This window comes from Macaca mulatta, chromosome 4, assembly GCF_049350105.2.
Source record: "Macaca mulatta isolate MMU2019108-1 chromosome 4, T2T-MMU8v2.0, whole genome shotgun sequence".
In the NCBI taxonomy this organism is placed as follows: Eukaryota; Metazoa; Chordata; class Mammalia; order Primates; family Cercopithecidae; genus Macaca; species Macaca mulatta.
This window is the reverse complement of record NC_133409.1, coordinates 128,252,347-128,279,039: the sequence shown is the minus strand read 5'-3', so window position 1 is coordinate 128,279,039 and position 26,693 is coordinate 128,252,347. Positions and strand designations below refer to the sequence as shown.

The 26,693-nt window shown below is 37.6% G+C and overlaps 1 protein-coding gene and 1 pseudogene across 26 annotated transcripts in view; one reads left to right on the top strand and one right to left on the bottom strand.

Moving 5' to 3' along the window:
- Positions 1–2,469: 2,469 nt before the first annotated feature.
- LOC711106 (bromodomain-containing protein 7 pseudogene) lies at positions 2,470–4,519 on the bottom strand (annotated as a pseudogene).
- A 4,192-nt stretch (positions 4,520–8,711) lies between these two features.
- Positions 8,712–26,693, top strand: part of MLIP (muscular LMNA interacting protein) — a 258,328-nt gene continuing 240,346 nt past the window's right edge. For 10 of the 26 annotated variants that reach the window (XM_078001314.1, XM_078001301.1, XM_078001311.1 and 7 more), the window contains exon 1: positions 15,935–16,167. In XM_078001314.1, coding sequence (XP_077857440.1) covers positions 16,105–16,167 — 63 coding nt within the window. In that variant the 5' untranslated portion in view covers positions 15,935–16,104. Of the gene's footprint in view, positions 8,821–15,934; positions 16,168–26,693 lie in introns of those variants that run through there. The other 16 variants (XM_078001316.1, XM_078001304.1, XM_078001320.1 and 13 more) reach the window with 6 other exon arrangements.

Genomic DNA, 26,693 nt, shown 5'->3' with positions numbered 1-26,693 from the left:
ACTTCTATCTTAAATTTCCAATATAGCAACTTAAAAAAATGATCTTTAGTTTTTATGGATACATAATAGTTGCACATATTTATTATTTATGGGGTACATGTGATATTTTGATACAAGCATACAATGTGTAATGATCAAATCAGGGTAATTGCAATATCCAACACCTTAAACATTTATTACTTCTTTGTGTTAAGAACATTCCAATTCTATAAATTACCTTGGGCAGTATGGCCATTTTCACGATATTGATTCTTCCTATCCATGAGCATGGTATGTTCTTCCATTTGTTTGTGTCCTCTTTTATTTCACTGAGCAGTGGTTTGTAGTTCTCCTTGAAGAGGTCCTTTACATCCCTTGTAAGTTGGATTCCTAGGTATTTTATTCTCTTTGAAGCAATTGTGAATGGAAGTTCATTCCTGATTTGGCTCTCTGTTTGTCTGTTACTGGTGTATAAGAATGCTTGTGATTTTTGCACATTAATTTTGTATCCTGAGACTTTGCTGAAGTTGCTTATCAGCTTAAGGAGATTTTGGGCTGAGACAATGGGGTTTTCTAAATATACAATCATGTCATCAATGCCATCCCCATCAAGCTACCAATGAGTTTCTTCACAGAATTGGAAAAAACTGCTTTAAAGTTCATATGGAACCAAAAAAGAGCCCGCATCTCCAAGACAATCCTAAGTCAAAAGAACAAAGCTGGAGGCATCACGCTACTTGACTTCAAACTATACTACAAGGCTACAGTAACCAAAACAGCATGGTACTGGTACCAAAACAGAGATATAGACCAATGGAACAGAACAGAGTCCTCAGAAATAATACCACACATCTACAGCCATCTGATCTTTGACAAACCTGAGAGAAACAAGAAATGGGGAAAGGATTCCCTATTTAATAAATGGTGCTGGGAAAATTGGCTAGCCATAAGTAGAAAGCTGAAACTGGATCCTTTCCTTACTCCTTATACGAAAATTAATTCAAGATGGATTAGAGACTTAAATGTTAGACCTAATACCATAAAAATCCTAGAGGAAAACCTAGGTAGTACCATTCAGGACATAGGCATGGGCAAAGACTTCATGTCTAAAACACCAAAAGCAACGGCAGCAAAAGCCAAAATTGACAAATGGGATCTCATTAAACTAAAGAGCTTCTGCACAGCAAAAGAAACTACCATCAGAGTGAACAGGCAACCTACAGAATGGGAGAAAATTTTTGCAATCTACTCATCTGACAAAGGGCTAATATCCAGAACCTACAAAGAACTCAAACAAATTTACAAGAAAAAAACAAACAACCCCATCAAAAAGTGGGCAAAGGATATGAACAGACATTTCTCAAAAGAAGACATTCATACAGCCAACAGACACATGAAAAAATGCTCATCATCACTGGCCATCAGAGAAATGCAAATCAAAACCACAATGAGATACCATCTCACACCAGTTAGAATGGCGATCATTAAAAAGTCAGGAAACAACAGGTGCTGGAGAGGATGTGGAGAAATAGGAACACTTTTACACTGTTGGTGGGATTGTAAACTAGTTCAACCATTATGGAAAACAGTATGGCGATTCCTCAAGGATCTAGAACTAGATGTACCATATGACCCAGCCATCCCATTACTGGGTATATACCCAAAGGATTATAAATTATGCTGCTATAAAGACACATGCACTCGTATGTTTATTGCAGCACTATTCACAATAGCAAAGACTTGGAATCAACCCAAATGTCCATCAGTGACAGATTGGATTAAGAAAATGTGGCACATATACACCATGGAATACTATGCAGCCATCAAAAAGGATGAGTTTGTGTCCTTTGTAGGGACATGGATGCAGCTGGAAACCATCATTCTTAGCAATCTATCACAAGAACAGAAAACCAAACACCGCATGTTCTCACTCATAGGTGGGAACTGAACAATGAGATCACTTGGACTCAGGAAGGGGAACATCACACACAGGGGCCTGTCATGGGGAGGGGGGAGGGGGGAGGGATTGCATTGGGAGTTATACCTGATGTAAATGACAAGTTGATGGGTGCAGTACACCAACATGGCACAAGTATACATATGTAACAAACCTGCACGTTATGCACATGTACCCTACAACTTAAAGTATAATAATAATAAATAAATTTAAAAATAATAATAATAATAATAAAAAAAGAACATTCCAATTCTACTGCTTTAGTTATTTCAACAATCAATTATTATTAACTATGGCGAATTTTTAAATACAATAATATCATGCTGATGAGGATATGTGAAAGACACATTCATGCAACTCTTTCGGAAAGAAATTTAGCAGTATCTATCAAGAACTTGGACAATTTTTGTTATCTTCATTCTGGTAAAATTCAGCATCTGTAAGTCAGTTTTTTTTTTTTTTTTTTTTTTGTATGAGTCCCAGGTCCAGCTTTATTACCGAATACAAGTCCAGCTTCTGGAACATTCAAATTCACTGTTCCAAAGTTTAATTAAAAACACAATTTACAAATATTTAATATCTTCTGAAAAGCATTTCTAAGTTAAGAATGAAAAAGTATGTACATAATATATAATCAAATACCAGGCGGCCTCAACTTCCACCAGGTCCACAGTCAGCAACATCCATCTTTTTAGGTTCTTCAATATATTCTGTCTAATCCACAAAGTTGTTTTCCATGACAGGGGAAAGAATGGAAATACCCATTGCTTTCTGAACTCCATAGGTGCTTACGATATCACCTGGAGTTACTTGCTGTGCAAATTCTTTAAGATTACTGGTCACTTGTTCAGCAAGATGCATTTCTCTGTATGAGGGACCCAAGAGACAGATCATGCTGGGAAGAGGTCTGGTGCTCAAACATTCATTCTAGGATTCCTGGGGTTCCCTGAGCAATCTGGTGGTCTCATCAAGTTTCCTCTGGAATAGTTCAGCTTCTTCAGAGTCAAAAACTTCAGTTAGAACGCCAAAGTTTGCTACTGCTTTCAGTGCTATGAGCCTGTCTTGAGTATTGGAGTTCAAACCTCCTGGTGGCTCTACTTCTGTAATCTCCATTTCTTTTGCTGTGTCAAGTGTCCTAGTGTGGCCTTCCATCTTCAGGCAATGACATCTCCAACTCTTGTAGGGTCCTGGAATGTCCTCCTTTTGTTAAAACATCCAGTAAACTATCTGCCATCTTGGCACGTGGCCAAAAACTCATGGATGCTGAAATCGCTTGGAAGATCAGAGTCTCCCCCATAGGTTGAATGGACTAAATCAGAATCATCCTTACTGATATTTGTAAATGTGGAGTCATAATGCGGTGCCTAAGAACTGTAGGGCCTGTAATTCAAAGATAACACTGGAGTGACTTTGTTCTTTTGATGCTCTTTGAACCCCTGCCAAGTATTCACTCCAAACGGAAGTCTTCCAGTTGTCATTCCCGTCTCACAGAGCAGTAGCCTGGCTTTCCTACAATGGGATCCACAGGATGGAGAAGTCCCAACATCGTTGTTCCCTCTGGTTTTCTTCTTTCAAATTCGCACTGACAGTTCACAAGCCGCCTGGTCAGTTTTCTTCCAGATTCCTTCACGATACGGTCAAGCTGCTCCTGCTCTCTCTCTAAATTATTGCTTTTAAACTTATCTTCAAGCATATGTTATTTTTCTTTTTATTTTGTTTGCTGGGACTCTTGATGGTGTGTGCTTTGGCATCTCCAGAGTTCTCTCTCTCTCTCAGTCAGCAGCCTCCTTCCTCCTCATTCTGTGAGGTGTCTGTTCTATCTTTCTGTTTTCAAGTTTTCTACAAGTCAGCCATGAAGTCTACGCTCTGCTTCAGGCTCTGAATTCTTTCCTGGCTAAGAATTGTCATCCCTGAGTGCAACAGCTTATTTGCAGCTTTATAATAAATGGTCTCTGGTTTATTGTAAGTCATGGCATTAGTACACATTAGTTTGAAGTTATACTTTAGTTCATCTCTGGGCTGGTAGTCATTGTTCTTGATCTTTTCTTTCATGGTACTAAAATCCATTGGATGTTTAATGATCATGGAGTAGCCAGGAGCAATACAATCAGTAACAGGAAATGAAAGCACTTGAATCTTTTCTCTGCAATTGTCTCATCAGTTGGATTCAAAGCATCTTGAAGGGGTGTCTGTTCTACCTCTTCTTGTTTGGCTAAAGAGCTTGTGAGAGGCTTCTCAGGAGACAAGTCTAATCTCACAGGGACGTGACACTAGAGGTCTTTTTCCGCCTCATTCTCCACCCGGTCTCGATCTCGCTTCTTTTTATACTCCTTAACTCTCTCCGTTTTCTCCCCTTTTCTTTCCCTGGAACCTGCTTCTCTCCTTTCTCTTTTTCCGCTTTCTGCCCTTGTGTTTGTCATGATCGTTTTTGTCTTCGAAGAGGCTGGAGTCGTGTCCCGAGCTGCCCATGAAGAGTTTGGTGACTTCGTTCCCTCCTACTTTGAGGACCAGCTTCAAGGGCTTCTCTACATACTCCTCGTAGAGGTGTTTGTCCGACTTGTGCTTCTTGGGCTTCCTGCCCATGTCCCACCGGGCCCCAGTGCCCACTCCCCGCGCCAGGCCCAGGCGGTGCAGTGCCGCTTCCGGTCAGGGTCAGGCCAGCGGAGGGCGGGAGCAGGGCCCGTGAGACCCCGCGCCATGAGGCAGGAGGGCGGCGCCGGAAGACAGTTTTAATGAAGTAACTCGAAATAGAAAAATAGCTTTCTGCACACAAAAGTGGTGATCTCAGATTTATTTGAAATCATGGGAAATAATCTAAGTTTCCAATGAAGTGGGAATGGTATTGGTGCTTTACTGATTTAAAATGTTTTTCAAGACTTTACAGTAATACGACGAATTCTTAAGGGTATAAAGTGTATACATCATTATCACAACAAAAATATACTATATATAGAAAAGCCTAGAAGGAAATATTATTAAATGTAAGAATAGAAAAGAGATTGGGATAAAATCCAGGGAAATATAAACATTTTTAAGTTATATTTTTGGTTTGTTTTTGTTTTCCCAGTTTTTGGTAGACCCTTTTAATGATGCCTTCTCAACTCCCTTGTGTTGAGAATATGTAACTCTGCCAGGTCTCCTCCTCCCTTCCTCACCCACCGCCCCTTCTAATCTCCCACTACCCATTGCAGATTGGATCATGATGGACACCTGACTTATGCTGGGCAAATTGGAGTTTTTCCTCTGGGAATTTAGAACTGGAAATTCAGAGAAAGCAAGCCAGTTTGTATGCATGCCTTGGATTGAGAGACATGAACATTTTGGATTGGAGGTATCTTTTCCCACTTGCACAAAGAAAGCAGATTTTAAGGAAAATAAGACGAAAGCAGATACACAGAGAAAGAAAAAGATAAGAGTTCATGGGATCTAACAGAGGAACTGGTTGATGATGACTTTCTAGTTTCTGGTTGTAGCTCTCATGAAACCTGGCTGAGTACCATGAGATATTCTTGTGCCTTATGGTATACAGTATTGTTATTATTTATTCTCAAGTCAGTTTCTGTTCCTGCAATCAAGTATTACTATATAAGATGGCTTTACTTTTGGGTCTTTAAATCGGTGAAGCACTGTAATTCTATGTCCATGAATAACCTATGCTTCTTACTTGCTATAGTGTGTCAACAGGAGCTCTTGATAAAATATCTATTGTTTTTGGAAATACATCAATCATTATGTACTCTATAATATTCTAGTAGTAATACATGATAACTAGAGACATTTCCAAAAACATGCTAATTCACCAGGCTGGAGTGCAGTGGCCCGATCTCGGCTCACTGCAACCTCCGTGTCCCGGGTTCAAGCGATTCTCCTGCCTCAGCCTCCCAAGTATCTGGGATTACAGGTGCACACCATCATGCCCAGCTAATTTTTGTATTTTTAGTAGAGATGGGGTTTCACCATGTTGGCCCGGAGGGTCTCGATCTCCTGACTTTGTGATCTGCCCGCCTCAGCCTCCCAAAGTGCTAGCATTACAGGTCTGAGCCACTGCACCCAGCCAGAATATATCTTAATGTTAACTGTGGTATATTTGAGTTGTGGTTTTACAGATAATTTAAATTTTTCTCTTTGTATTTTCCAAATTTTCTGTGGTGTATATAAATTTAGTTGGTAATAAAATAAAAAGTTATTATTATTTTTCAATTTTATTGGGGATAGGTTTAGGAATGGAAAGTTTAATAGACCAAAAAAAAAAAAAAAAAAAAAAAAAAAAGAAGAGAGAGGAAGCTTCCTCATGCTGAGAATGGAGGTTGCCCAGGAGTGGGTCTCCCAAAAGTTCTATTTTTAATGAAAAAATAATTACCTTAGTCACCAAAACAGTATTGTCAGTCTTCCCTTCTTATTCCATCAGGTGTAGGAGTTTAAGAAAGAAAGAAGGATGGAAGGAGGAATAGAGTGTGGGCTGCCTGGGATGCTCTACCTGTGGGCTTCAGGCCCTCTTGTTGTTCTCTAGGGGAGTGTTGATAAGGACTGGGATTTTTTCCTGGCGAGGCTTAGAGTAGGTAGCGGCTGAAAGATCTAGTTTGGAAGTAAATATCAGTTTTGAATCCTGGCTCTACTCTTTTCTCTCTATGTAGACTTGGAAAATTACTTAACCCTTGTTAGTGTTGGCTTTCTCATCTGTGAAATGATGGAGCTAGCTCTTGGGATTGTTGAGAGCACAAAATGAGATAGCATAATCAATCATTTAGCAGAGTCACTGGGTCCTAATAAGTGGTTGTGGTGTTTTTTACCCTTACTGTTAGGTGACATACGTAAATCCTCCGTAGGCACTCTATTAATCCTCTATATCTACTGGCTTTCATTATTTTTGTGTACACTTGACATGTCCGTCGTTCTATATCTCTAGCAATTCTAAAATAGTTAAATCAGTGCTTCTGAAACTTGAATGCCCATATGATTAACCTGTAGACCTTATTAAAGTGCAGATTCTGTCTCTGTATGTCTGGGGTGGGATTCAAGTTTTTAATTCTTAATAAGCTCTCACATGACGTAAATGTTGATATCCAAAGATCACTTTTAGCAGCAAGGATTAGGATGGCCCAGCTCAAATCTAATATCTGTGTGAAATCATGAACAATGTCCCCAGACGGAATCGTCTTTTCTTTCTTTGGCTCTTGAAGCACATCATTTATATTCCTAACTCAGCACTTAGCACATTCAGCCTGCTGTGGTGTATGCGATTCTGTTCATTTCTAACTAAACTCTTGACAGTAGACTGTGTGTTCAACTCCTGAAAGCTGTCAATGTCCACACGGGGATGTTGACGTACTTGACCCATGATTATCATGTTACTGAACTGGATAGAAAATAATCGAATAATGTCCTAAAATAACATTGTTTTTTACATGAGCATTCACTTAGAAATCACCAACATCAATCAACTCAACTAGTGGGACTCATGAAAGAGAATAGTGGTGTGACCCACATAATGGATGATTTTGGTTGCTTGGCAGGTGTTAACCCAATTGCCACAACCAAGGAGGATTTAACAAGGGCATTCTGGTTACTTGCAACAAGTAAGGAGAACACTGGGGGTAGTTCCCAAAGCAGTGCGTCTCTCCGAAGGAAGGTGAGAGCGGGGCTTTCATTATGCTGGTTAGTTGAGTCGCTGTATGAAAGGCGGGGTAAAGGCAGTGAAGGCACAGTCCTGATCATGCTTCTTCATACATTGCAGGTATAGAAAACGGTGAATAAAATCCTCCCTAGGAAGGGTTTTTAGTATGGTAATAAGGAGAGTTCACCAAACTTCATCTCCAACTCAGGCAACTCTGGTTTTACCTGGTTTTTGTTTTACTGTAGCTGAGCTTCTTCCTGGAACCTTTTGAAACCACAGAAACTCAGTGTGCCACAGTTATGAGTTACTAGGGTACCTTGAGTTACAATGTGAATGATCCCAAAAGGCAAATAAATCATTGTGATATCTTCCTTCTTTTAAAAATACACTATAGAAGGCAGGTGGGATGATTTACCGGGTGGGATGACAAAACTAAGCTGAGATGATTTATTTTCCACAGATAGTCAAGTAAATGAGCAATAATTTGCCTTTCAAATTCTGAGTCTCTTCCCTGGCCATGCTTTAAATGGAACTTCCACATGGGCCAGAGCCCAAAGTTGGATCCCTTTGCACAGAGGCTAGACATCGAAGTAGTGGCCTTTGGGGTAACACAGACTCACTTCTGTTGAGAGCAATTAGCAAAGAAAATTTGTGGGAACTGAGGAAGGTTCAGCAGAAGTCTGCCCTCTCTGGACATTTTTTGGTGGCTAGGAAGCAGGGCAATTGTCCTGCCTGACTGTGGGGTTTGTTCAGCCTTATCATGGACAGCTTTTGCATAATTCCGACTTTCCTTCTCTGGAGTAATTGACATTTCACTTCAGAAGGACTTTCAATTTTATTTAAAAAATCCAGTCAACATAAATAGAAGAGAAATTCAATTTTCAGTAACATTTTACTCCGCTACCACTTATGTCCTTAGGGAAGCTTAAAGAATTTTATCGGTACACTAAAAATTAGATAGTTGGGTATGTTGCAAAACTTTGAACACTTGATTCAAAATTCCCAGTATTGCTAAGACACTCTTATAAAACAATATTTTGGGGGGAACTTAGCAAGTACTGTTTTTGTGAAGTGGTCCCAGTGGGAATGAGGTTTATGCCTAACTCTTTTTTTAAAATTTGGTTTGTGCCTCTTGTGCCTGGTATCCAGTATTAGTTACAGAGTAAACAGTATTTTCCGATGACTGACAGGGTCAGCTGTTCTGGGAATGTGGCCATTGACCTCCCTGATGGATTACTGTCCTGCAGGCTGCTTCCAAGTCAGTAGAAAGGTAAGCATTCTCTCTGTATAAGTGCAGATTGCTTTGGAACGTGTTACAATTTCAACTGATAAAACTGAAAGTACATTTTGGGCACACTGTCTCAAAGGGCACGGAGCTATTACTTTGGGGGCGAAATGATTTATCATGTCAACACAACCATGACAGTTAGGCTGCTGAGTTTAGGGGAGGGGTGAGCTGGGTGTTGAATCTGGTTGTGTTGATTAAGTCATAAAGACCCAGGAAAACTTAAATCCGGAACTCCTTTCCAAAGTTGGAAACACACATTGTAATTCTGTTTCTGAGTCCTTTTCCCTAAAATCTTGTGAGTTTATCTTGGTTTGTTGTCTTTACTCCTGAAATAGTAATGGGGTGTGTGTGTGTATGTGAGAGAGAGACAGAGACAGACAGACAGACAGATAGACAGAAAGTGGCTACTAGGAACTACTAGGAAGTTGAAAGGGCCTAGAAATATATTTATTGCAAATGCAAGAGCAAAACCTCTTCAACCAAGTACCTCTGTGGATGTAATCATGCACAAGAGAAAATATATTGAAAGCCCCTTGAAAACGTGCTATTATATAGTAGTTGAGAAAATGGAACATGCTGGACTTGATTCTCAACTGATTTTAGCCAGTTTGTTTTATAAACTCTGAAGGTATGAATTTAGTTTTATATCCTAATTACTATTGTTATGTAGAAATTGTCATCAGTGTTAATAGTAGCAGTTTTTTAAAACCTCACATTTTACTTTCAATAAGTTTCCAATAAAGGAATTGCATTTTTTAGATGATGCACAAATTAAAAAAAAAAACACTTTCCAAAGTTCTTACAGTTCTCACTTGATTCAAATATTTTCTAATGCTTCAAAAACACTCTACCTCAGAAGTGATTTTAGAAAGACTCTGTTTTCTCCCTTAGATGGAATAAAATGTCTTTTTTACAGTCATTCAAAAAATATGGCCCAGAACCAAAATAAGGGGAAAACCAGTATCAGAAGAAGTTAAAAAAGTCACATTCCAGTAGAAATAGTTTATGTTTCGCTGAAGAACAGTAATTACAAAGGTACAAGTTTGTTAAGCTGTCATTATCATAATTATCATCTACTGATATTTTGGGGTTGGTTTTTTTATCGGCTTGGCAGCTTCAACTTACAAACAATATTTATTATATGGTGACGAATTCAACTTTAAGAAATTTCTCTATAGACATTATCTTTTCACAAGCTCCGAGTACCCACCACAACTTTTAGAACTCAGTACTGCTTGCCTACAGAATCCGTAACAGATGCCTTAAAAAGAATGGTGATGGGAGGTTAAAAGTCTTCCTGTAGAAGAGTTGACAGCTGCTCCTTGAGAATTTGCAGCTGCCAAAGCTGATAAATAGATTCAGGTAAGGATGCTGAGACAACCAGAAAGAGCTGGGAACCATTCTCTTGCTTGCCTCCACCTCTCTGCCTCCCCAGTGCTGTGACCACCAATTGGAACACAGCTTTCTAGAGAAAAAGGCATAAGCTCTGGACTAAGAGCAACACCAACAGATCAGAAGTTAACTGTTTGAGATCAGTGCTCAGTGCTTGGTCTGAGCTACCTTTGGATTAGGCTCTTGGGTACCTGATGCATGTGCTGAGTGTAGTATCCTGGTCCATCATTAAATGGGTGTGGAGATTACATGGGCTTCTGAATTGATCAAGGGGGGAATAACAGACTCATGTTCTGGATGGGCTATGTGGAAATGATAAGAAACCCATATAAAAGCATCAACTGTCCCAGAAGGGGACCCCTGTCTTAGTAAAAAGATATTTATCCTTAGAGCATATAATGGGGAAGATCCTGGGTTGTCTATACCATGTTTGGCAGATTGTCATTCTTTCAAAAGAAAACAGCATTTGTTTTCATTTATGCCTTCTCTACCTTGTGTGGTTTCAGCAGTAGAGCATCTATCTGTGCTTTTTTTTTGTGGAGAAGGAAGTTTTTAAAATGCCAGTTGAGTTAAAATAACTTTAACCACTATTAAGGTTAATTTACATTTGGCTCTCGGATCCAGTACATGAACAAGCAATTTTAATTGCTGTAAGTTCCACTTTCCTCCAGTTTCTGAATACGGGCACAAACTCATCAGGCACTTATTTGGGAAGCATGTGTATTGAATACAAAGGAATGAAATGAGGTGGGAATATCTTGAACCAAATATTATTTGCCAGCAATCATTTGTTTCCATTTTGAATGGAATTCTTGCTTGGCAACTGCAGTTTACATTTTAATTTCCTGTTTGGAGCGACCCTATGTGTGTATTATATTCCTGGGAAAAATAATAACTTTCCAGCTTAAAAAGGAATTACAAATCTTCCTCTGTCATTTTTTTTAAATAATAACCTTCTTAACATACAATTTATATGCTATAAAACTTATCCTTTTACACTGTACATACACTTCAGTGATTTTTAGTATATTTTCAAAGTTGTACAAAATCATCATCAATGTCTAATTTCATAACGTTTTCATCATCCAAAAGAGAAACTCTATTCCCATTAGTAGTCACTCCCTGTTCTGCCTTCCCTCCTACCACTGGAAACCACAAATGATCTTTCTGATTCCATGAATATGCCTATTGGGGACATTTTATGTAAATAAATCATGTAATAGGTGATCTTTCGCGACTGGCTTCTTTCGCTTATTGTATTTTCAAGGTTCATCCCTGCTCTTGCATGTATTAATACTTAATTCCTTTTTATTGCTGAATAATTTTCCCTGTATGGATATGCCACATCTGTTTTACCATCCATATACTGATAGATATTTGTGTTTTTCCCACCTTCCGACAATTACAAATAATGCTGTCATGAATATTTGGGTAGAAGTTTTGTGTGTACACATGTTGTCACTTCTCTTGTGTATATAGATAGCAGTGGAATTTCTGGGTAATATTATAATTCTATGTATAGCATTTTGAGGAATTGCCACATAGTTGTCTAAAGTGGCTGTGCCCCTTTATAATCCCAGGAGTAATGTAAGAGGGTTTTAATTTCCTCACATCCTTGCCAATGCTTGTTATTGTTTGTGTTTTATTTTAGCCATTCTAATAGGTGTGAAATGTTATCTCCTGGTTTTGCTTTGTGCTCCCTAATCACTGTGATGTTAAACATCTTTCCATGTGCTTGTTGGCCATTTGTTTTCTTTGGAGAAATGTCTATTCAAATCTTTTGTCCATTTTTTTACATTGGGTTATTTGCCTTTTTATTGTTGAGTTGCAAAAATTCTTTATGTATCCTGGATACAAATCTTTTATCAGATAAATAACTTGTAAATATTTGCTCTTATTTTCTGTTTCAGTGGTTTCCAACCTCTTTGGTTTCCCAGAAGACAATTTTTTCGACAGATGGGACTAGGGGTGGGGGATGGTTTCTGGATGAAACTGTGCCACCTCGGATCATCAGGCATTTGTTAGATTCTCATAAGTAGCATGAAACCCGAATTCCTTACATGTGCAGTTCACAATAAGATTCACGCTCCTATAAGAATCTAATGCTGCCGCTGATCTGACAGGTGGCGGAGCTCAGATGGTAATGCTCGCTGAGCTGTCACTCACCTCCTGCTGTGCAATCCATTTCCTAACAGGCCACAGACCAGCACTGGTCCATGGCCCAGGGGTTGGGAATCCCTTGTCTAGTTAATTTTTTTGCCACACTTATTAGGGTTTGGATAGTATCTTTGAAGTCACCTTTTTCCTACATAAATATCATGTAGACTAGAGAAATAATGTCACACGCTTTTACTGAGGACCCACTGGGTGCCAAACATTCTGTTAAGTTCCTTACACACAAAATATACCACATTTAATTTTTGCAACAACACACGAGATTGGTATCATCCCTCTATTTAGGGGACAGGGAACTGAGACTCCAATAATTAAGTAAACAGTTTGCTCAAAATGAGCCAACCAGAGAGTAGCAGAATCTGCAAACAAATTCAGTTGTCCCTGCTTCCTAAATCCATTGCTTTCCCCTTTAGTAGTTATGTGAGTAGGATATGTGTCTTGAACAATCAATATACAAGATATTCATTGTAGTATTGTTTGTGTTGGATTAAAATAATTTTATTCCTGTTTCCTATCAAAAGTCTTATAAACAATTATGTATTAAGTGTCTCAAGTCTCATTCATTGGATCAGTTTTCTCCCCTGCCTGCCCTCTCATTCTTTCCTTCTTTGCTTTTTTCTTTCCTTCCTTTTCCTCTTGCCCTCCTTTGTTTCACAGGTATTTATTTAGCCCACACTACATTGTACGTGCCTGAATAATATGATGAATAAAGCACAGTTTCATGTTCATACTCTAGCAGGGGAGGCAAACTACAAAGAAGTTCATATGGATAAATTTAACATATAATGTGACATAATTAATAACAGAGATCATAAGATCTATGAAGAAGAACACAGCAAATGAGTGAACAAAGAGTGATGGGTTTGCTGTTTGTGATGGGGAAGGCCTGGATGAAGTGAGAAGGGAGCTACGTGACTATCTGTGGGGAGAGCACTCCAGGAAGACAGCTCCAAAGGAAGGAACATGTTTGTTGTGACTCACAAATGGAAAGGAGACCAGAGTGGCTCAATCTCTTTTCTGATTGACCAGCAAGTAGATGAGAGCTAGCTTTTGCCTGGGCTTAATTTCATCTAAAGAAAGCTTCTGTACCTCAATCATATCTAAAGCATATTCAAACATCTCTGAAAAGGCATGGAAGAGAAAGCATTCTCCACACAGTGCTGGTGCTATTTATCCAGTCCCCTGCTACACCTGTGAGGAAGTGATTTGTTCAGAGGAGAAGCTAAAGTGCATAGTGGCTGGAGAGGAGCTTAGGCTAGGGGCCTTGATGGCTGCTTATTAGTTGTGTAACTGTGTCTTGCTTTTTCAACTCTGAAATGGGTATATTAGTTTGATTTCTCTTCAGGTATTCTTCATTTATTTTACAAATGCTGTCCATGCATTTGTTCACAGATTCATAGTCAGCCTAAGTTCTGTCTTCTGACTTTTTGGTAGGCTGTGCCAGCAAGATGGTGTGAGATCTCCCACCAAACTCTTCTCACGGTAGCTGCTGCTTACCCTGCGGCACCGGGGTTGTTTTCATCTAAGGCTGCTCTCTTTGACTTATAGATGGTCATCTTCTCAGTGAGTCTTCACAGGGCTTTCCCTCTGTGAGTGCCTGTGTTCTAATTTCTTCTTAGAAGCAACCACTCATAATGGATTAGAGCCCACCCTAATGCCTTCATTTAACCTTAATTATCTCTTTCAAGAACATTCTTTACATACAGTCACATTCTAGGGTATTGGGGGATGAGAACATATGAATTTTGGGGGCACAAATTTAGCCCATAACAATGGGGAAGATAATAATATCTACCCTCTAGAGTGATTTTAAAGGTGAATTGAAATAACACTTGGAAAGCCTTAAAGCAGTACCTAGCACACGGTGAGTATGCCAAGGAACTGTGCTATATGAGGGTTATTATCCCACTACTATCCAGTCGCACCTCGGTTGTGAGTTTGTTGAGGGCCAAAATCCAGAGATTGTATCTTAAAATTGTATTATTATTTTCAATTATTTATTTTTTAAAAAATCTACCTTCCCCTAGGATAATCTTTATGTATTATAGGTACTCAGCACATGTTTGTGTAACTAAAACTTTTCATGCCTTGTACATCTCTTCCAAATCACTACCATATTCTCATCTGCCAACCAACTCTGCATCACACACACCATTCCTTTTGCTCCTAACCGGATCCTGGATTTAGTCTTCAGGCATTAAACTCGCATGCTGAGCATGAATTGAGTTTCCTTTTGCAGTCACAGCATGATTCTTTTTTTTTTTTTTTTTCTAGAGAGGTTTAGGAAGTTCGTTCACTTAAGATTTTAACAATTGCCTTGCTTTTAACATATACCAATCTTGCATGTTAATCAATCTTTAAGATTTTTGTTTTCCAACTTGTTAGGACAATAACCAGCATAAATAATTTCCTTTCTGGAATTTAGATTTGAGTCAAAAGGGGAAGCCCCTTTTGCCCATGAATCTAATATAGTGTTTCTGAATTTATCATCCTGAAGGATAGGTTTATTGCCTACTCAGTTTTTCGCTTCTGAAGTCTTCAACCCTTCCATCATGATGCAGAATAAATTCTGGGGCAACCCTGCCTGACAACAGAGGATTGACTGCAATCGTTTGAAAGGATAGAGCTTCACTACACATTTTCTGAAATCTTTTCCTATGAAGGAAAAGCTGATAGGGAATTTGAGTTAAAGTAAAAAACAAAGCAAAACAAAACAAAAAACCAAAACCAAAAAACACGTGTTAAAAGGATGTTTTAAACAGGATGAGGGATTAAATCACCATAGAGAAGCAGTTTTAGTTTACTCTGAAATCCATTTATATTCTTCTATTACCATCCATATATTTTGTTTTGCTGCAAAACACAGGGAGAACTATTTACCATTAAGTTGCCCAATTAATTTTCTTTAAGGCATGTAACATTTTCTAAAGAAAGCTGAAAATATTCGTTCCACTGAAAAAATGAGTTTTATCTTCTATATCATAATTTTGCTCCCAGTGAACAAGCCAGGATAATGGAGAACCAAATCCGTTTTTGTGAAGAAAAACGCTTTTATTTCATGGTATTTTTAAATGTCATTTTGTCTACTCTCCATGGAATAAAGTTGACAACACCCCTTGAATATATGTTTGCATGTCTTTATAGTTTTAATTAGTTATACTTTTGCTCTTTCTCTTTAAGCAACATTTAAAAAAATCTATAAATATCTACACTACTAGGATGCAAATTGGAATTTGGAAGCCCTAGATCCACTGATTTTATTTGCTATCTGACTATCACGTTTGTTCTTTTTAACTGATTTATTAGGTCTATATTCTAGAGTATATATTATTCTGTTGCAACAGCTATTAATGAATTCTTTGATCGTGGCTTTTTGTCACATACATCTGTATTGGTTCAGGGATCCTAACCTGTTGGAATATTCTACTGAAGAGTTTGCTTTTATATCTAGGGACATTTATCATTATCTAAGGCCAGCTGCCTGACTTCTCTTCAGTGCTCTGTTTATAGGGTTTGAACATCTATAAATGGAAACACTAGCTAACCAGAAATTATCGCTAGGGCTCTCTGATAGTGTCCTAGGCTCTCACAACTTGGAATGTCCTGCAATATCTAACATGTAAGCACGTCGAATCATTTTCTAGACAGAATCTGAACCTCTGTCTCTCAGTCTTTCTCTCCTTCTCGTTCTCTTTCAATATGGAAATTGAAAAGCATGAAAAAAGAAGCTTATTAAACAAGAATTTAGAGGAGAAACTGACGGTAAGACATGAGATCTAGCACACACAGATTTATAATGAAATTGACAGGGTAGTAGAGCAACTGTCATAGATTGGAAAAGTTATGCTAGCCAGCTTCTGTTTCCATGTTTTGCTGGTCAATAACTTTAAAATTAATGAGTTCCATGGGCTTTCCTGAAAACAATGTAATAAAGTTATACATAAAATGCCATTACACAAATGAGGGCAAATTTGATTTAGTTAAATGATGTGGTTTACCTTCATTTTAAAAACTGGAATCCATTTATTTTGACCTCTCATTGTGATTGCCTCAGCACTGGAAGATTGTTTTATTTACGTATGTGAAGCTTAGCAAGTGTTCAAAGTCCATTTTTTTCTCAGAGATACCAGGAATATGTGCCAAGAAAAATAAGTATTATAGAATATGTTAATGTTTTATTAAGTTTAATGAACTTCTAGTATAAGGATAAAGTTTTTTACTATAGAAGTTATAAAAGTAATTTTGCCTCGATACTAAGCAATTAAATGTCAATGATTAATAATGGTCACTTATATTTGCTGAAATAGAAAATATACTATAACCTTGAGTTAAATGTGCTGTCCATGGCTCATCTGATGAGCATAGGTAGCTAACTATGTTTGTAAATTTACTGTGGCTACAGAGTTAACATTGGAACAGGTCATAACTAATTTTAATACCAGCATAAATAAAAAAAGTAAGATAATATAGCCCATAATAAGACCAAATTCATGGTAATACATTGTTCTAGACATATGAAGTTGAGGTTTATGGACTATTCAAGATATTAAAACTAGAAAAATGAAAAAGAGAACCATACTGGGTTGAAAACTCCTGAAGTGCATTAGAATCTCAAGGTCTTAAAGTAATATATTGAATAAAATATACAACCTTTTCTTAAAGGAATCAGGTCATCATTTTCTGTACCCACTTTTGACCTCTGCCCTAGGTGATTGTCCAGACAGGTATTGGCCACAGAGTATTTTGCTTTTTGACTATTTGGAAAGGCCATGTGTCCTTGAGCTAACCAGTGATTTTGAATCAGAAAGGGCTTGGTGAAAATTCTTGCCCACAAGTACCAAACATAAGACCATGGGTTTTGTTTAATCTTTCTGAGTCTCAGTTAATTCATGTGTAAGATAGGGAACAGTAGTAACTAATCTGAAGGCTTTTGTGAAGAATAAAAACTATAATGTATGTGAAGTCCCTAGCCTAAACCTATTTTTAGACTGTTTTTGGCCTGATTCACTTAAAAAGCACATGCCCAAAGTTTACTAATATGGAAAGAAAAAAGTTAAAATGCATTTAAAAGTAAAAAGAAAACCCAGATATGGTAAGCATAAAGGCTTAGTGTTTATAAAACCTTTATGGAACCAGATAGGGAGTAAATAAATACATGAATAGATAGTTGCTATGAATTAGTGTGAAATTTGACCCTGAGCTTCCTGGCAGTCTTTTACAGGAAGTTTTGCAAGTGAACATAGTGGACATCGGGCAAGTGCACAAAGTGAAGATGGATTCTTCTCATTTGAAGTGATTCGATGTATTAGCATTTCACTTTCTGGAAAGTCAGACATTGTGCATGCCTGACTCTATTTTGAATACACTATAAATCTAGAAGTGAGCAAAAACCTTTCCTTAGAGGAAGTAGCTGTCACAAAACTCATGAACATTACTCTGTAGCAGAGGCCTAGGGCTAGCCTCAGATTGACTTCCAAAGATTGTGGGGAAATATGGCGGCACATCAGAGGCATAAGAACACTCACCTGCACTGAGAAGAGAGGCTGTTCTGTGGGTGGGGGAAACACATGAAAGCCCTGTGTCTGGGGTAATTAAGTGTACAAGCAAATAGAGCTAAGGAACTTGACACCTTTCAGATACAGGAGATCCGATGACAATGTTATCAAGAAAAGGTTCGCCTATGCTCAGTATTTTCTATTTAAGAGAGTTGGAAAATCTCTGATATATCTTTGAGAGTTTCCAATAAAATTATTTTGGCTGTTTACGTGAATAAATATCCAAAAACTTCAGTTCATCGAGCATTATGTTTCATGTTAATACCAATGAAACACAGTATGACTGGCTAGGTTGCTGAAGACAGTTGAAAAATGTGTTCTTGAGGAGTTCACTATTTTCTGAAATTTATTCAATTTATTTATTACAAATAGTAAAGTTTGTAAAAGTCTGGTTTTTAAAAGAAGACAATATTTTTCCCATTAAAATATTTAAATATGTGTACATTATAATATCATGTTATACGTTTGTTTAAAATTAAAGCTATATTTCTCATAAGGATCTTTATTATGAACAGTGTTACAGTATGTGTCACACACTTAAGCAATGAACATTATTGACTTTATTTGAAAACATTTCTAAGGTAAGATCTATAGTAAATAAGTAAGAAAGTCACCAGTCTGCAGAATTTAAAAATTCATCAGTTTATTCCATACAAAGATAAAATAAGACAAAGACAAGACAAAAGTTAAGCAAGATTCTTTGCCATGCATCCAATATAAATCTTGTCTTACCCTGGGTGAGTGAATTGCTACTTTTAAATATTGATTTTTGCCCTGAGTTTATTGCTGTTTGCCGATTAAAAGATTGCTAGGTTCTGAACCAATTGAAGGTGCCTCTTTTACATCTGTTAATCAATACATAATCAGAAATAAAGGAATGATATAAAATTCTTCAAAATTTCTTAAATTTACCAATGCCAAGTGAAAGTTCTCGTAGTTTGATTGATGTTATTCCAATATTTCAAACATGAGAAGAAAAAAATCAATTAACATGGACTTAGAAGGACATTTCCATCCCTTTGAATACCATCTATTAAACCATGTGGAATATCTTAGTCACTGATTCTGCTAAGTCAGATGACAGTAAAGCTAATTTTTGTGGAAAGTGGTAGAGAGGTGGAAGAAGGGAGGAAAGTATTTTGTTACCATATGTTTCAGTTTGGTTAGTTCCACCATAATTGCTGTTGAGGCTGAATGGATCTTTTGTTTTTCCTATCATGTATTTTCTAAACTCTGTTCCTGGGAATTCTGATTTTCCAAAGTGCGTCACAAAATGTGGTTCTGGTTTGTGCTCAAGAATATTCAGAAAACACTCAGCAGGAAATGCACTATACAGCACATTTCCCCTCGGAGACTCATATTTGTATTGTAACATACTAAAGACCGTGAGGTTAATTCAGTGTTTCTTAAACTCACCTACCAATGTAATACATTTTACTGTGTGTGCAATAGCAGTGCATATTCTGAGGAACTAGCAGTGTTCTCTGCAACATACTTTAAGAAATGACATGTTGGCATATGAATTTGTAGTCTGATTTTATTTTTGAGTTGCATTTTTGGAATAATGATAGGCAAAGCAATACATTCAAGTTGGGTATATTTGTATCTATAACATGAAGTTACTTCTGGAATAGTTTTAGAAATAGGTACTAGTTTCTATGTATTATGTTTAATAAATAAGTAAAACTAAGACAACAAATCTTGACTATTTTCTAAACTTCTTTTAGATTATAAATGCATCAACAAAGAATTTTACTTATATTTACCTTCAACTGAAATTTCATAATGAAAAGAAAAAAACATATATTACTATAGTAAAAATGATCATATACTTTAGGGCATTCTGATATAATAATGGTTTATTTCTCTAAGAGATTATAAGAACAAACAGATATGCATAAATTTAATAATTTCTATTGCATTAACATAATCTGTCTCAAGAGACAATTTTATCCTGTCAAATAATGAATGTTCAATAATATTACAAAAATAATGGTAAGAAGAGTATATGATTCAACTTATTTTATATTGGAACTTGGTACAATCAAATCAACACAGTAGTCAATTTCTAAATGTTATAAATATTGCTTCCTTGAGTAAAAAGGCAACTCTTTGAGATTGAGAAAGAAAATAGATCATCAGACATTAGTTTTTTTTTTTTTTTTGAAACAGAGTCTTGCTCTGTCACCCAGGCTGGAGTGCAGTGGCGGGATCTCGGCTCACTGCAAGCTCCACCTCCCAGGTTCACGCCATCCTCCTGCCTCAGTTTCCTAAGTAGCTGGGACTACAGGTGCCCGCCACCACGCCCAGCTAATTTTTTGTATTTGTAGTAGAGACGGGGTTTCACCGTGTTCGCCAGGATAGTCTCGATCTCCTGACCTCGTGATCTGCCCGCCTCAGCCTCCCAAAGTGCTAGGATTACAGGCGCGAGCCACCGTGCCCGACCTCATTATTTTTTTTTTTTTTTTTAACAGGGTGTATCTATATTCAATAGGAACTGAAAAATTATATTTTAAATAATTTAAAATTTACTTTTTATATTTGAAAATTTTATTTTGAATTTGAGGGAGAAAGACTTATCCAATGATATGTCGATTTACTTATGATCTCATAATAAAACATTCTTCTTGATTTCAGAAAAAAGGGTTCATACCACTTATTTATTTTTGATTTTATTCATTTGTTTATTTTTTGAGACTAAGTTTCACTCTTGTCGCCCAGGCTGCAGTACAATGGCACGATCTCAGCTCACTGCAACCTCTGCCCCCTGAGTTCAAGCAATTCTCCTGCCTCAGCTTCCAGAGTAGCTGGGATTACAGGTGTGCACCACCACGCCTGGCTAATTTTTGTATTTTTAGTAGAGACAGGGTTTCACCTCGTTAGCGAAGCTGGTCTCAAATTCCTGACCTCAGGTAATCCTCCCGCCTCGGCCTCCCAAAGTGCTAGGATTACAGGCCTGACTCACTGCACCCGGCCCATATCACTTACTTTTAAATACAACAAAAGAGAAAAGAAATGAAAAAAACTGTTTTTAAAATGTAAAACTACAAAGAACTATACATTTTAGAATTCTGTGATAATTCAGTGAAGGATAGTTCTTTAAATAAGATTAATTAATTAATTTATTTACCGTGAGTTCGAGTTTCACTCTTGTTGCCCAAGCTGGAGTGCAATGGTGCGATCTCAGCTCACTGCAACCTCCTGCTCCTGGGTTCAAGCAATTCTGCTGCTTCAGCCTCCTGAGTAGCTGAGATTACAGGCAGGCACCACCAGGCCCTACTAATTTTGTGTTTTTAGTAGAGATGGGGTTTCACCATGTTGGTCAGGCTAGCTTCGAACACCTGACCTCAGGTTATCTGCCCACCTCGGCCTCCCAAAGTGTTGGGATTATAGGCATGAGCCTCCATGCCCAGCCTAAATTATTTATTAATTCATAGCTTCATTAATACAAATAAAATTAATTACTTTCTAAAAAGAAATCTGTTAACAAACAAAAAACACGAGGTTAGTGCTGGGTTCTAATTCCTTATATCATTATCTGATGACAGGTTTGAGTGTTGTCGATGAGCATCTTCAGAGATGCAACCTAGTGCCTATTGGATGGCAATGTACTTAGAAAAAACAAAACAGACTTTCAAATCAGTATACATTCTTAGGCACTTATTTTGAATAAGACAGAGTACTAAGGGCTACAGTGGGAACATATGGGATAAAGAAAGTCCTAACCCTCAAGGCAATTATTATGCTTTATTTTTAAGTACATTATGATATAATAATGATAGTTTTTAGCCACTCAGATACTCTAAGCGTACAAAGCATTGACACCCCAATTTCTCACACGGACCTGTGGTAGCAAGTGTATAATTATTCTTCAGAATGTCTTAACAATGGGAATGATTGTAAAGCATTTTATGCTGTAACATGATAACATTATTGTTATTATTATTTTCATTTTTTTTTTTGAGATGGAGTCTCACTCTGTTGCCCAGGCTGGAGTGCAGTGGCACGATCTCAGCTCACTGCAACCTCTGCCTCCTGGGTTCAAGCAATTCTCCTGCCTCAGCCTCCTGAGTAGCTGGGACTACAGGCACACACTGCCATGCCCAGCTAATTTTTTTTTTTTTTTTGTATTTTAGTAGAGGTAGGGTTTCACTGTGTTGCCCAGGCTGGTCTCGAACTCCTGGGCTCAGGCACTCTGCCCGCCTCGGCCTCCCAAAGTGCTAGGATTACAGGCATGAGCCACCACACCTGGCCTGTAACATGTTTTATTCTGCCATAATATCTACTTATATATTTATTTCTCTTTCTAATTGTGTCTAACTAGAGTCATTGGTAATAGCCTCTCACTCAGAAGGCCCTGACATGCCTGAAAACAAGTCATCTATTCTGCCAATGTTTCTGATGTGTTATCTAGATATTACTTTCAGTATGGCTTGAATGTTGCTGCTGATCTGTATGTTATTCCTTACAAGGCAACTTCATATAATAAAATAAGTAATAAATGCAAATTAAATGTAATAAGTAGGAAATCTCTGGCAGTAAGGTACTGGATGTATGTATCTTTATACCACAACTGGTTGCATTCATTCTTAATAAACTAATTTTGGTGATGACTTAAATGAAGAAAAGAAAGATAAAAACATGCAAACAATGATTTTTTTTTTTTTGGCATTACATCATTTATTTTGGAAACCTCCTTCCATGTCTCTGCTACTCATAGAGCCAACCAATGACTCTTGCTATGTTTTGGATTCAACTGATTAAGTTGCGTTAGATGTCCATTTTGTCTGAGGGACAATTTTGATGATAGAGGACGTGAGTTGCTTTGCCCCCATACCTTAACTCCCCTAAGCTGCCGGCTCACATTTGATTTTATAGGTGACATCATCCTGGGCCAGGGTAGGCACTTCAGCATCTTTAGGGCTGCAGCTGCCCTTTCCAAGGTGTTTGTGTTGCCTACTGTGCATTCTACGTCTCCACTCAGCACATCTCCCACAATGGCCCATTCATCATTGGTATGTTTTAAATTTATTATCCACTTTTCTCCAGAGATGGCATCCAGAGTTGACATCTAAAATACCCTGTGGAAATAATTATTTTCATAAAACAGATGGGCGGTAGAGACCAAAATTTTATGTTGAGTTTTTCAGTAAGCATTCCTCAACTGGAAGGCAACTGGAGGGAATTCAGAACCAGGATTCTCTGAGTTTCTGAACCCTGTGGCACTCCTGAATTTTTAGTAAAATTAATTAATTTTTCCCTTTCTTAGGGAGGTCAGACATTTCTGAGATGTCAATAAGGGGATTATAGGATTGATCTCTCTGCACCAGATATTAGAAATTTGATGATTAAGATAATGTTCTCCAAATAACTGAGACAACCCTTAAGCATTATGAGTAATTAAAAAATTCTGGTCTTACCCCAGGTGAAGTATAGTAATAAATAGTAACCATGAATCCTGATCATTTGGAAGACCAAAGTGAAAAACTAAGTAGTTGAAAAACTTAAATCTCTTTTGAATAAGAAATAATTCCATCTTAACTTCTTTCTGGCCCCTTCTCCTTTGAATCAATAACAAAAATTTAAAAATTGTGGAAGAATCTATAGTATGAAATTTTTTAAAAAAGGGGAGGACAGGAAATATGCTATGATAGTAGTGGACCATGAGGATCATTGGGAAATGCTAAGCAGTGAGAATTAAAGTCCTAATGTGCATAATGGCAGAATGAGGAGAGACTGGAAAAATGAAAAAGTGAGTGTGTACAGGTGTTTAATTGACATACCTATGAAAATTTAAATGAAGAACCTGTGTCTTCAGTGTGTGTGTGTGTGTGTGTGTTTGTGTGTGTGTGCTGATGGTGACAAGGATTCTTATTCTAAAGAGGTTTTCTATCTCTCCCTAAGTGCCAACTAGTATGGTGAGGAGCATGTTGGATCTGATTCCAGGAGACGGTATTACAGTTGAAGTTGTACTTATATGGCTTTTGACAAATCACTTAATCTTTGGCTTCTTTATCTACAAAGTGAAAGGTTGGATTGGATTTGAAAAGATTGCTATGCTCTTCCACATTTTATACATCTATCGAAAGTGCTCTCTGGCTGTGGATTTATTAAATTCTTTCCATACCAAATGATGCCTATTTATTCAAGCATTAGGAATCTTGAAATAGTTTGTATTTTTATATTATCACTGATCAAATGTAAAGTAGAAGTCCTTGTTATTAGATGAAACATTCCTATTAGAAGAGAAAGTTCATAGTTCGGTACTGATGAATTAAATTTCATATTTTTTCTATGTTTTCACCAAGAAATAACCAAGATTCAGGAATTGGATCATGGGTAAATATTGCAAAATAGATGAAAAAAGTAGCCAGTCAGTGACTTAATGTTTGTATTGAAATACCCAAAATAAAGCATTATATTTTCTCACACTTAACCCAAAATAAAGTGGATGCTGTGTTTTCATTTGGAATAAAAATTAATGTACACACACACACACACACACACACATAAAATCTGTGTGTTAAATGTTATTTTAAAAATGGTTTATTTGGCTCTTATTCATTCTCTTTTTGTCATTCTTACCACTCCCTGCAACGTACCTGACACAGATATCTTAGTCCCTTTGCAACCTTAATTTTAGCCCCTCTGCATCACTGTTGGTTGAGGAAAAAGTGGACGCACAAGTATTGCCAAACTCTAGCTACCATTTTCGTTTTCTTTCTTACATTAAGAAAAATGAGGGCTGTGTCTATTGGAACCCAGGGAGGGGAGCTGAGAGTTGAGAAGTGAAACTGATAAAGATCCAGATTTCTACTTTATGGTTCAAATCAAGTTCTCGAAGCCATCCAGTCCTTTGAAAACCACTGCTAATTAAAGCAGTGTCTGCTGATAATGTAAGTCTGAGACTCACTGTTTGAATGGATCTTTTGATATAGCTCTGTGTGATGGTGAATAACAGAAAGGAGCTAGATGGATTGCAGGCTTTAACCGAGCTGTGCTTTCACAGTGACATTTATAGCATACTGTACGTGCGGCGAAATATTTTCTAGGTTCTCATTGTGAGAATTACAATTATATATCTAGTTGTTCTGTCCCAAGTACGGCTCCCCTAAGGGAATGACAAATAGACTGTGGTATTAGTGATGGAATTACATTAGAGAATCATCTGCTTTATTTTGCTACATGACCTTCAAGAAAATAAGGAGATGGTTTAAAAAAAATGGCTAGAAGATGTTTGTAGTTCAGTTGCTGGTCTTTTGTTATTATTTACAACCTAAAAATTTCTCAAGGGTCCTTTTATTAATTTTCTTCTCAGTTAATGTGTATTTTCTTGCATGGGTAGTTTCTGGGAAGATGTCCCCCCAAGCTTGGTCTCCAAAATAGGCCTAGTACCTTATAGCTGTCAGAGTGTAGCAATTTAGAGACGACCTCGTGATTTTAAATACTAACTTGATGATATTTGTCTTAGGAGCAGTTGAGAGAGCTCATAGGATTGCTTTCCTGAACCTGTTATAATTTCTCTGGGGACATCATGTCATAGTGGGAGGCTGAAGGAAGAAAATGTTAGCATGAATTAATATGCTTATTACAGAGAGTGGGGCCTTAATTTAGAATGTGAAGGAAATATATGGGAAATAAAACATTTTTTCATCCCTATTTTGTTTTTCCACTCGAACTCAGCTTTTAGTCTTAGAATTCTGGCATATTTTGTTGTGCCACTTGCTTCTGCTTATTCATTCATTCAGCCCAGCAATCCTTTGCCTGCAGCTTGTAGACCTCCTGCCTGCTGGTCTGTTTTTGCATGGGGTGGGAAAGGAAAAGAAAGAGCTGGGTTTAGAGACTTTCAGTGAATCCCCTTCTTTTCAACCCTGTTTTACAGTCATGCCTTTGTGGAATTTGTCTTCCTTGACTCTGGCACCCTCCAGGGTTTGCAAAGGCATTTATACTAAGGTCTCTTCTTGGCAGCTCATCTTCATCTGGCCGTCTACCTCTATCTCCTTTTCATGTTCCAGAAATTTACAATGCACTTTTTCATACTGATTTTTCTCTCTGCCAGATCTCTTATTTTTGTGGGTTTATGATTTAAAATTCCTTTAATTTTAATAGCGTCCAGAGAAGAATATGAAAGAAACGTGTGTGTTCCATTAGTGATCTTGACCCAGAAGCCCCTCAATTTATTTTAAAAGCTTGCTCTCAATGCTCTTTTTGTGCTGGAAAATAGTTTCAATAAATGATGGGTGCTGTGGAACATCTTTATTCTTTTTTGAGAGATGCTATGGTCTGGATGTGTCCTCCAACATTCAGATGTTGAAACTGAATCATCAACTGATAGTATTAGAAGGTGGGGCTTTTAAGAGGTGATGAAGCCATGAGGTTGGAGCCGTAGTGGACGAGAGTAGTGCCCTTATAAAGGGGCTTGAGGGGATGAGTTCATTCTCTTCCGCTCTTCTGCCACGTAAAGACACAGTGTTCCTCTTTTTTTTTTTTTTGCCTTCTGTCCCTTCCACCATGTGAGGATGCCTAGAAGGCACCATCAATGCGAAATGAGCCTTTACCAGACACAGAACCTGCTGGCACCCTGATCTTGGACTTCCTGGAGTATATTTCTGTTCTTTATAAATTATCCAGTCTCAGATATTTTGTTGTACCAGCAAAAATGGACCAAGACTAAAGACAATTTACTATCTGAAATCATCGCTTAAGCTATGTTATTTGGCATACCAGAAATTC